The sequence below is a fragment of the Takifugu flavidus genome, chromosome 1, assembly GCF_003711565.1.
Source record: "Takifugu flavidus isolate HTHZ2018 chromosome 1, ASM371156v2, whole genome shotgun sequence".
NCBI lineage: Eukaryota > Metazoa > Chordata > Actinopteri > Tetraodontiformes > Tetraodontidae > Takifugu > Takifugu flavidus.
This window is the reverse complement of record NC_079520.1, coordinates 13778353-13790837: the sequence shown is the minus strand read 5'-3', so window position 1 is coordinate 13790837 and position 12485 is coordinate 13778353. Positions and strand designations below refer to the sequence as shown.

Sequence of the window (12485 nt, the reverse complement as noted above, 5' to 3'; positions counted from 1 at the left end):
GCTTTGCCGACTGAGGCTTATTATGTAGGGTTGAATGGTTCTTACTCATCACACTGTCTGTGTCCAAGGTCAGCAATGTCCTTCAGTCTCAGAGCAGCCAGCCACTGATGGGGAGCGCCAGGCAGAGGAAATCGAGTGGGAAGAAAATGAACCCTTCTGATGCCTTGAAAATGATTCGATTTTCCACTGTTGTGAAAGTGTTTGTGGCGTCTGTATCTCTGCATCCTTTTTCCTTTTTATGGCTGTTATTTATTATTTGGTGAAATTTTGCAAATATGTAGAGGAATTGTCTTTTTGAATTTAAACTGAAATAAATCTAGAAGAGGGCAATCTCAAGAACAAGAATTTTTGGGCAGGTGAGACACCCTCAATAATAACTCAGTCTATTTAGAATAGACTATTCCTTGGGGATACCAAACCAGAATGTTTTGTACTGAGAACTGACAGTGATAACCACTCCACCACCATGCTGCTTTGCAGATAAATTGTCCAGCACATTTATCCCTTGATTGAGTTTGAATCCAAAATACTGTGATGTAAGTATCTGTAATCTAGAAAACTGCCCCTGTCCGCCTTTGAAATTATACTTTGCACTAGCTGTTGAAGAAAATCACACTCAATTACCTAGATTGTACCCTAGTACATCTGTTCAGTGAGCTGTTCAATATCAAACGAGACTGATGGCATAGGTTGTAATGAACACATGCTCGGACTTGCACAGGTAACATGTTGTTCTTTATGTGGTTGCAGTCACAGTTTCAGAGTGATTTATTTGAAAACCTTTTTCTGACATATGGCTGAAGCAATATTGATCAGCCCAAATTGACTAACAAGCCAGTGGAGCAATTCAAAGGAAGACCCTGTTGTTCACATTTGACAGTTTGTAGCTTAATCAATTAGCCACTGCTCTTCAGTTATAACTGCCAGAATTACTGCATTTTTTTAAAGCTTTGAAGGATGTTCAACAAACAAACCTCCACTTGTTTTGACTCTAAAGAAATACACTGTTCTGGTTGTGTTTATTCTGTTGCTGTGTGAAGGCGTTTGATTAGCCACAATTATGGCCTTGGCAGCTGCCTGTGTGATTACTTTGACTCGGGCTGTTTTTGCATATGCACTTTGTGTAATCAGGGCTGGCGTTGACTGGATTGGCATAAAAATGTTGGCTAATTACGGCAGCTATTCAGCTTTCCTCCCTCCAACGCTGCTCACCTGATGAGGAAAAGGTAGAACTAATTACCAAATTGAAGTAACTGAGGAACCATGAAGGTAAAAGTGTTTGCCCTCTAATCGGCTCTGCGACAGAGTCTGCTTCAGCATGGAGGTGCGTGCCCAGACATCATGTCAGAGAATGAGAAGTTATTTGGTCTCTCATTATGAAGCAAAGAAAACATTGGTTCAGTGTTGTCAAGCAGGGATTTCTCAATATGCGTATACGCTGCAACAGTGTGTATGATACAAGTTTTTTTTATATCTATCTTGACTTTGATTAGTTTTAAAGATAGTTTACATGGGTGTCACATACATTTGTATAAAACATAAAAATCTGGCTACTTCTGATTAAAAACTACGCGATCTAGGCTATTTCACACACATCCTATATAAACCACCCATTTTAGCTAAGATCAGAACTAGACTTTGCATGCTCTAAGCTAGGTCATAAAACAGCAACAATAATAATAATAATAGTGCTGTATTGTTACAATCAGTCTGGATATTAATATAAACATGTATATTCATTATTTTTCAATAGCTCAGTCCCAGTTTTACTGCAGCTTAGGCATCACATCACAACACCACTACCTCTGCATGAGCTGCTAAAAAACAGTATGAAACATAACAGAGTTGACACAAAGTGAGCAATAGAAGAGAGATTCCTGTGCATTATCCAGATGAACTGCTGCAGTACGGACTATGGGATGCACACAATCTGCTATAACTGTATAAAATAATATTTTATTCAATTATTATTACCATACGATATAGCTTGAAACTTGGAGTGATTAGTTTAGCCTGTGTGTATCTCTGTTATTGGTTTATGGTGAACACAATCATCAAAAATCCATCAGTTTGCATGTATTAGAGGTAAGACAGACCTCTGAGTGCTAACTACTGACACTCGCTGTAATTAGACGAGGTTTTCAATTTTGTGTGCTGATACTGTTATGCGTCAAAATTTGTGTTCTCCATTTGGAATTGCCCCATGAGTGCTCAATCAAAGACAGGCAGCTGGATTCTTTGTAGGATCATTCAGGTTATCCCAGCAGTCTCCCCGTTGTCAGCTGAATGTTGTGTGGAGGATAAGCTGCGGTACTCTGAAAGGCTTATTACACCATAATTGCAACATGAAGTGTGCCTCGTTCAGACCTCCGCGTCACAGCACAGTTGTAATTAAATTAATCACCAAGTGCACCATGCTACATATGTACAGGACGCATGGCCAGACCATGACATAGGATTCTAAATAGATCCTCTACATGGGTAAAAGGCTTTCACACCGAATATTTCTTAAAGCCCAGCTTCCTCAGTTACCCAGGGAACCACTGGGTTTCTTGTCTTGGCACCACTAGTAGAATGGTGATGTGATGCAATCTGGTCAGTAGTGACATCATATCTAGATAATCAGATTGGAGGGTCTATGATTGATAATTATGATGCTATCATCCAGATATACAGGAAGCATTAACCTTCATTCTTAGCTACAGCTAGTGACACTCTGGATATCTGGGTCTTCCATTAATGGAAGCCTAATGCCAAAACCCAACAAGAACACTAACATGTTCTGCAGTGTGACTTAAGTAGCTTAACCCAGCAACTTTGCACACAGACATGATTTTTGCTTAGAAAATATTTGAATATTTTGGTATGAGCCCATATATACATCTTTATAATCTCCAATTTGGAAGTAACAAAGTTATTGTCATTATTTTTAAGCCCATGATTCAGAACTGGTGGTAGATTCTTTGAGCTGATATGAGAAGTCATAGCCGATGTTGAAAACCTTTCATTGTGGTGATTCTGTTTTGATTAAACACCCCCGTCAACTACCTTTATTTTTAGCCTGGTCAAACAGACACGGTGGAAATGTTTCTTATTACCCTGCTGGCCAGAGATGAATTGGTGGCAGCGGTGGGGAGAGACGCAGCGCTCCCGTGTTCATTTGTCTTTGCCAGAGTGAGGTGCAGAGCATGGAGAAGTCACTTGATTAGTTCCATCATTATTCACACACAGTTCATAAGGCAGTCGAAGACAAATGGCAACAGAGAGCACTGTCCTGGGACGAATTGGCATTTCTGTGTATTATTAACAAGACATTAGTGGCTAAAATAACGTATAGACGTGTGAGTGCTGTACAAAGCTTATTGCCAAACAAAATATCAGATGGCTTTTTTACGAACATGAGATAATTGGCTGAGCCTTAAGTCAGAGGGGAAGGTTAAGGCCAACGAGAAAATGAGAGCTGTATTTTACTGAGGATGGTCATTAGGCTTAATTAGCATTGAATTAGACGTGTCTGTGGTGAGAGTGCAGCGCTCAAGCATCCTTTTCACTGGATGAAGTCCAGTTCGGCTGCACATGCCGTAACGTTATTCTCTTTGGTGTGAGTGTGGAATAAAGGTGGCATTTATCGTGGTGACCTCCACTAAAGTTACAGTATAAATTATGAATCTGACAGCTGTTTCACGCTTATATAATATGGACCATGAATTATTAATTCAAGCCCACTGGAATATCCTTCTTGTGCGATATTCAAATGAAGTCTCCTATTTATTTTGGCTGACGTTGTGGTGCTTGTGTGTGTCGCTGCAGGAACTCTTTACAGCGGAGTGCAAGTTCAAAGAGTCTGTGTTTGAGAACTACTACGTGATCTACTCGTCCATGTTGTACAGACAACAGGAATCGGGAAGAGCTTGGTTCCTAGGGCTCAATAAAGAGGGCCAAGCCATGAAGGGGAACCGGGTCAAAAAAACTAAACCAGCTGCTCACTTCCTGCCTAAGCCATTAGAAGGTGAGTCTTTGGGGTTTTCTCATTATAAAACGATCCAGCTGCAGTCAGCTAACCTTCTGGTTTACCCAGTAGTCACTGTGGAAATGATTTATTCAAGTAAATTAATATATGAGGTGCCCTTTTCCTCCGTGCCTGTTTTGTGGAAATGTGTTAATATTCTTGAGCCAACGGCAGGAGCAGGCCTTTTTCAGCGTTTTACCTCTTTTGTTCTTGACCGTCTGCTTTTCCAGTCGCCATGTACAGAGAGCCCTCGCTGCACGACATTGGAGAGACAGTACCCAAGACGTCTGCGCCGCCCAGTAAAAGCACAAGTGAGCCCGCAGTCATGAATGGAGGTAAACCTGTCAGCAAGCCCGACAAACCCGCCACATAGCCACACCTGACCGGTGCCCAGCGCGTTTCCCCTCCTCTTCCTCGGCCTCATCCTCTCATTCTCCAGCTGTCTGCGCATGGACTGATGGAATCTGAGGCAGCTGACTGACCGCAGCACAGGAGGGAAGAGAACCTTCGAACATGGAATGCCTTCCAATTCCTCAGAGACTGAGAGAATTCCTGTGAATAGCACGTGTTTCACAGCCACACTTGAGGTGGCGTTTTGCTTGTTGATGGTTCATCCAAGAAACCTTTCCCCTCTATGTAATGCCCTGTTGCAGCAGAGTCTGTGTAACCTTCAGATCTATTTTCTATACCACAGTTCACCAGCTATGATCTGGGATAGAGACTGTATAGATAGAGTAAATATTTGGACGGTTGTCCTCTATTTTTTACAAGTATCTCCCCCTTCCCCTCTTTCTAACTGTATTCACACTTTTCTCTTTGTCAAGTTACTTAGAAAAGGTTTTGCAAGGACGCCGAGCGATTTTCTATAAAACCCGTTCACGCACACGTGGCATTAAAAACACCAAACACATGCATATGTTACACCAGTGGTTCCTCTTGCCTACAACATGCACACATTCATACAAAACATGGGTGGGGAAAAATCAGCCATGTTGATTTTACAGCTCATATAAACACACCCCAGATTGGCGGATAGGTCCTGCCATCACAGACGATGAAGTGCTAATTAGCGCCACCGCAATCAATGGAAGGAGTTCTCTCCACGCATACGGACACACGTTTGTAAACAGATGTGTGTGTGGGTGGGAGAGCGCTGTATAGTGTATGCATATCACTCAGTCCCGCCAGCGGCTCAGACCGCCTTCTCTGGTAAATAGAAAACCTGAAGTCTATTTTTCTTTACTCTTCTTTTAGAGCATGGGCTCTAGGAATATCTCTAGGCCTTGTAGGCCTCCGTCCCTCACTCACTGGCTTGCGAGATAAAACGTGTGGCTTTGACCCAGATGGTCTATACCTGCAGCAATGGTCTCCGTGGTAGGGCAGCCTTTCACTTTCAGCCGTGGCTGAAAACCAATGAGGAACATCATTTTTATTGGCTGTAGTCCTGTTTGGTGAGCATGAGCAAGGTTAACATTGTGTTCTCTGTTTGTGCAGCATTGTGCAAGAGACAGCTTTATTGTAATCACTGTACAACATTTCGGGAAAGGAAATACTAAAAAGTTATTATTATTATTATTATTATTATATTATTATTATTATTATTATTATTATTATTATTATTATTATTATATTTCCTAGCTTCTAGCATGCAGAGTCCAGTTCTGATCATCTTGGCTGATCATGTGCCTGTTTGGACCTTGATTACTGGCATGCTGAAACAGGTTTCCAGTCTCCACTGGACCAAAGGTGCCTCACCCACATAACGCATCTACAATATGTAGAGTACAAGTAGCATCGTCCATGATCAAAAGAAAGGTAACCTAATTTTTTTTTTAAAAAGAAACCTCACCGACCCCATTGAGACGTGTCCATTGAAAACGTACCAAAGTCTGTTGCATCCCACAAACAGAAACTCAAATTCTGATCCATTTTTCACTGTGATACCGTTTTTTCTGAGACCCCTGGACTGATGTCATGTTTTTGAAGACAAATATATACCTTCAATTAATAACATGCATGTGTTTTGTATAAGGATAACCAGATAACCAGGTATGGGCGTCATTCTTTGGTTGCGTAAGCTGAGGGGAGTCGGAGTTGAATGGACATGTTGTTGGTTCCAGCACACTCACAATGGATCTGAAGTGACTCACAACACTTTCTGTTGAGCATTTTCATCACAACTCTCAGCAATTCCTTAAATTTGTTCTAGACAGCGCACTTAAGATCAGGTTTGTCTCGCTTTAACTATACTTTTCAAGTAGTTTATTTTAAGGTAAAATTTAGAATGTAGAAGTAGTTGCATTGTTCTGCTAAATCACAACTATTGAAAAAAAGTGAGTTTATTTATTTTGAGATAACACATGGCCATTTGTGTCCTGCACTTAAAGAGCATGAGTTAGAAGTTGATGTGTCTATGAATAAAACTGCTGCCGATGCTCTACACGGGGGGATGCGGGTTGAAAAGCACTGTTGCTGCGTTCAAGGCTGTTGTTCTGTCCTCGTCGCTGCCACTCACTCTCCATCCCTTCACCGTCCACCTGCTGAAGTCCAGCTGAAATGGCTCTTGACTTATATTTGTTGACGACTGGTGTGTAAATGTACATCTTAGTCCGGATGTATTTTCTTTTGTATTTTTCTCAAATTTGGTTTTGGTTTGCTGCTTTTGTTCTCAGCCCTTTCTGTTCTTGTACCTGGTCCCATCTGTTGCATGGGAAGAGGATGGCATTGATGAACTGCATGTAGTAGGCTATGTCTATCAAGAACTGTTCGTATGTACCGCTAATTTTACATACATATATGCAATGAGTTTGTCTACACTATACAGTTTGTGTTTGTTGTACACACAGATACAACATAGAAAATATTTATATAAAGGTGTACTGTAATGTCGGTAACATACTTAATGCAATATAGTGTGCAATATATTATTGCACCTGTCATTTTGGATGGGGAAACGAAAACAGAGGGATTAGCTCATTTACGCATGAAAAAGGCCAAAGTAGATTTTAAATTTTCTTTCCCCGGTCCGTCCTCTTTTCTTGTGGGGACTGAGCTTTCTACAGTGACATGTAGATCAAGCATGCCATGACAGAAATACGTATGCCCGCTTTTTTGTTTCCACTATGTTGAATTTATCATGTATATGAGCTGAGTCTGAAATGTCAATCACGTATACCTTTAATGGCGTGTGGGTTGTCAATGCAGAGTGTTTGGTTTGGTTTCCAGGTGAAGAATATAGGCACTAATAAAACCGATTTATTTTCAAACATATATATAATATATATACACCATTGCAAGTATACCCATGGGAATTATGTCATGTTATAACAGATTTGTAACCATGTATGATTAAGGACTTCGCATTGTTTTCCATGCAAATTGTTGTGTCATGCGGCACATTTAATGTTTTATTATGAAAAAGAAATAAAAAACTTTAAACAGTAACCGTGTCAAGCATTACGTTTTGTACTTAGCCAGTTACCAACAGTCCTCCAAAACGTCACCTTTCGCAAGTATGTCCATCATTTGTTTGCACCAAGATTCTGTATGTAATTTATGAATATGTAAGCAGTACTACACTATATTTATTTACAGCACAAACTCTAAAGGCAGAATTAATTCCATATATGATTTTCCTTGTCATGGCGCTGGATGGTGGCGACTGGCGGCTTTGCTCCGGTTGCTCCAGGCAGCCAGGCCTCCCTGTCCCTAATTACAGCGTCCTCTCTCCTCCTTAGTACTCTGCTCCCACCCAGATCTCACATGCATTCCCTGTCCAGCCATCCCAGCACTCACAGGTGCCACAGTTGCAAAACCCGTTCCCTGTGAAAAGATGTGAGAAGAGAAGTCGTGAATTAAGAGCTATGCCATCACGTTCGACCTTTAGCAAGGTTCCTCTTTTCACACCTTGCTATCAGAGCACAACTCTGCTTCCTGAGACCTGAAGAGAAGACTACACATCAGAACTCGCCTGGTCCTTGGACCATCTATAGGAATATCTGGGCTCCTTAAAAATTCCACTGAGAATCCCTTTAATTTGAGGTGTCTCAAGGGTCTTTTATCCCTTTTGGGGTCACGGGGAGGGTAAACAATGTTTGAAGGCAGGGTCCACCCCTGGATGAGTCGTCAGTTCATCGCTGGGCCCTATGTGATCAGAACACCTTTTATCATTTCCAGCCTTAATGTTGGACATCGGACTGAATCCTGAATAATAAAATGAGTTTTGCTTCTTCCAATCCGAATCATTATTTTGAAAGGCAACACTGGCACATTCAAATTAGGATTTTGGTGTCTTTCTTAATTGTTAATGAAATATAAAAAAAAAGTATACAAAAAACAGTATTCCTAATAGCATCATGTATAAAATTGAGTGAAAATACAAGTTATATCCAATTGTCCATTATTGCGCAAACATCTAATAAATAAAAAGAGGGAAACTATTTAAATCAGTTATTCAAATCAACCCGTTCCCCCAGATTGAGGGATGCAGTCTTTAGTCGTAAGAGGACATAATAATAATTCTTTTCCCTTTTTTCCCTGCATAAGGAACCGACATAGCTCATTGGAATCGCATTAATGCTGACATCCGGCATCACAGAGTCATTCTGAGAAACATTTCTGGGGAGCTGTCTGGATTTTTGAAAAGCCACAGGGCAGATATAATTCTAAATATGTAGATAGCTTTTCATTATCGAAGGAGAGAAGACAGCTCCTGTGGATAAATGGTAAAATCTGCGCGTGGATGTCTCCTTCCTCCTCTGTCCAAGGTTTTTCCTTCATAGTGCAAAAGAAAGTCATTAACAGTTGTTTTTCTCCAGCAAATGCAGGAAGAATTTTACTAACCAGATGTTTTTAAGAGGATATGAGGCATTATTATGCTAATACTATATATTACTAAACAATATAACTGCATTGTCAATATCAGGGAATCCAATTCAAAATCCTCAGCCACCGTGGGTGTCCATTTTATATGATACAGTGGTGGAGGTGTCTGCTGCTCGCTGAAAGACACACATCTCTCAAACTTGAATAAGGGTTTCCCATCACCATATTCAGTTCCAAGTGTATGGTTCACCTGTGCAAACGAGGCCATCGTGTTTGTCACACTCTCTGTCGTCGCATTCACAGTACTCTCCAGACACCCACCAGTCTTTGGGATTGCAGATACACTGACCACAGTGACAGGAACCTGCAACAAACACATAGAGAACATATACTTTCCTAATTTACTACTTTCAGGAAGAGGAACTTTGGATCCTTTATTTCCCCTACAAAGTGAACATCCCATAACGGTTTTCAATAACACAGACTTTGGTTACCCTACACGGGATGACTGGAGCTCATGATGAAAGGTGGAGGCTGACAGGTGAGGAAGAGGAGGGGCACAGAAAGCTACAGAACAGGGTGGGAGATGAGGGGAGGTGGTTCTGCTGTCTGAAGGCAGCAGAATTTGGAGAATGAACACGCTCATCTTCATTTTCACACCCCGCTCAGCTCCGCAGGGTCGGACCAACTACACCGTCTATTTCTGGAGCTTCAACGTGACACAACATAGGAGGTGTTGTGTGGTGTCATCTGTCACCTAATGATTCATGCCAGGCGATGACAATGCGCACATCAGCACAGATATATTCGTGTGACAGACAGCTACGACAGAATGTAACACGCACCGTTACAGAGGGTTCAGGTATGTCAGTCTAGATAATTGCTCTTTTCCATCAAAGAGCACCCTCGGCTTGAAGAGACAGAAATTGTAAATCAGGCTTATTATTTTGATCAACCCACCGAATAGCAGCACTACAAATACGCACGTAATTACATTGAGGCTGCATATTATATCCCATAAGTAGACTTTGAAAATATATCTTGAATGTGTTGGACCACTGGTTGTGTTTTTATTGCAACTGGACTAAGGAAGCAGAGTCCGGACCAAAGAATGACGCACAGATGATTCATTGTAAAAGGAAATTCCATCCGTCTATCCATTCTCTCCCACTGTAAGCATTAACAGTGTCACTGGGGGGATGGCTATTGTATTTTCTGAAGTATGACTTAATATAATTTTCAGAACCCAAAGGTTGTTGACATTAAGCATTATGATAAATATGAGGTTTCTACATTTTCACAAATTAATGCCTGCTCTTAAAAAATGTAGCAACCCAAAATCACGTTCACCTTTTCCGCTGCAAAAGACTCCATCTGAGGTCTCACAGAGCTCCCTGCTTTGAGTGTCACTCATGTCACATGACCTGGGGAACTGGCACAGCTTCCCAAACCAGCCCTCCTGGCAGATGCAGCGTCCACATGAACAGTATCCGTGACCTGGCATGGAGGGCAGAAGGGCCTTCATTTAAAGACACAAAATATGATGCAAAGACATCAGAAAATATCAGAATTAGATGCAAACTATACAAGTGTGCGAGTGTGGAATGAACACCAAAAAAGGGGCTATTGGAGAGGTAAAATACACCATTAAAGCAGGGAAAGTTGACACTGCAGCTGCTGACAGTAATAGGCAGTACGAGGAGACGCAGCTACAGGGAGATGAGAGAGACGCAGCAGGCTTATTTTTTTTCCCCCTGGGGACATGAAACAAACTGTCATCACTGGTCTTGTCTTGTCCTTGATAAATCTCAGCTGCTTTACAAAGAGATGAAAAACAAAGGAAGGTGATGGCAGACAAAAACACACAGACACATGTACACGTACACACAGGAACCCTAATTGGTTGTAAGATGCAATCGAGTGCCGGGCTGCTTTAATCGCCCCCAGCATGACAGAGATTTAAATAAGCACAAGTACAGACATACACTTATACCCCCTCCATCTTCAACAGAACCCTAATTACTTCCAGACCAAAACACATCACGTCAATACGGTCTGAAAGGTGATCGATTATTTACTCTTCATATCTGGTTACACATGTCACAGTGAAGAGGTGGTAATGTGCAGATCATTGAAAATCCATAAAATGCTGCAGGAAAGTATTAGATTCATGAGACTGCATTCATTCAATACACTTCAAAAATATAGATATCTTTGACCCGTCCAGTGTTGTATGACTAGTTTGGTCTGGCTTGCCAAATCAATATAGGCTAGATGCAAAAAGATGGCAAAATGTACAGAAAAAACCTTTACTTACTTTAGCCACAATGCTCATTAGTTATACTTTCATTAGGGTATATTTATTTATTCAAGAATATTACTCTGGCAGATGTTTTTCCCTTATACTTTAAACACACTGTGAATTGTTAAATATCAACACTGCTCAAGATCATCCCCCAAAATTAGGACAATCTGATGTGGAGTCTCTGAATCAACCTCAAATCAAACCTTAATGTGAGAGTGGATGTTAGACCCAGCAGATGTTAGACCCACAAAGAACAGTCCTTCGATGAGGCTGGAACTGGGCTGAAACACACCAGTTAAGAATTTATCCTCCAACTGTAAAAAGACCACCCACTAACCTTTACCGAATGTCATTTTTTATTAACATATGCAACCCTTTAATGAGTAGACGTGGCTTTAATTTCTTATGTGGCTGGTGGCAACTCAGTGCGTAGAGTACTGGGATGAGACGTGGAGGGTTCCCTGGTGTGTAGAAGGGCGGTGTCAAGACATCTTCAGAGCACTGCCTAGGTACCCTGGAGCAAGGTACCGAACCCCCAAATGCACACATAGGGCCCTGGATGAGCTAGTTACTCATTAAGGGGCACCCTGCCTTTGCCCATATGCAGCTGGGATAGACTCCAGCACCCTCCCTTGACCCCGAGAGGGATAATGCAGTCAAGAATTAATAACTAGTGATGAAGTGGAACACTGGCAGGTTGTCAACCTGGATTTGTCCTGAGACTTAAGTCTTGATTACTATTGAGCCATACTGGAAACCTTCTGTCACCAACTGGCTTTTGGAGCGTGTGTAACCTTTATTCTACCTGGAATTCCTGGCTCCTACTATTCACAACCGTCTTACTTTGTAATGACAAAAAAAAATAATTCAGACACTTATTGGTACGTTAGCTGGTTTCTTATCGATTCCAGGTGTGAAAGACTGCTATAAGAGATATGCATGGTCGCTTCTATCAACCACCCTGGGAGAGTGTCTAATTGCATCGGAGCAGCAGCCTTTTACTGTCTGTGGAGCTGCGAACAGTGAAAGGAATGAGTGTGGAAGGCGTGAACCTGAGCAATATGGTGTTTAGTCCAGCAGAGACATACATTCTGGTGTTACAGTAAAAAAAAACAACCTTTACAAACATGATAACACAACTTAGCAATTATCAGCCAATCAGCTGCACTTTTTCAAGTGCAGGTGATAAAATCATTTGCTTTAATAGAAAAGCCTAATTTCTACTTGAGTCTTATGACCTTGTAAAGTTTGTCTTCTGCCTTTTTTCTGCCTTGATCCCCTTGACGTTGACCATATTGAGATATTTTGCTGGTACCCTGAATCTTTCCATTTTAATAGCAGAAGAAG

The 12485-nt window shown here is 41.3% G+C and overlaps 2 protein-coding genes across 5 annotated transcripts in view; one reads left to right on the top strand and one right to left on the bottom strand.

Annotated features, from left to right (window-relative positions):
- fgf14 (fibroblast growth factor 14) overlaps positions 1-7453 on the top strand; it is a 64658-nt gene extending 57205 nt beyond the window's left edge. For all 4 annotated transcript variants that reach the window (XM_057036925.1, XM_057036942.1, XM_057036951.1 and 1 more), the window contains exons 4-5: positions 3811-4009; positions 4240-7453. In XM_057036925.1, coding sequence (XP_056892905.1) covers positions 3811-4009; positions 4240-4382 — 342 coding nt within the window. In that variant the 3' untranslated portion in view covers positions 4383-7453. The remainder of the gene's footprint in view (positions 1-3810; positions 4010-4239) is intronic.
- Positions 7245-12485, bottom strand: part of itgbl1 (integrin, beta-like 1) — a 25011-nt gene continuing 19770 nt past the window's right edge. The window contains exons 9-11 of the mRNA XM_057036912.1: positions 10184-10330; positions 9084-9197; positions 7245-7831 (exon numbers count right to left, since the gene is read on the bottom strand). Of these exons, the coding sequence (XP_056892892.1) occupies positions 7743-7831; positions 9084-9197; positions 10184-10330 (350 nt within the window). The 3' untranslated portion in view covers positions 7245-7742. The remainder of the gene's footprint in view (positions 7832-9083; positions 9198-10183; positions 10331-12485) is intronic.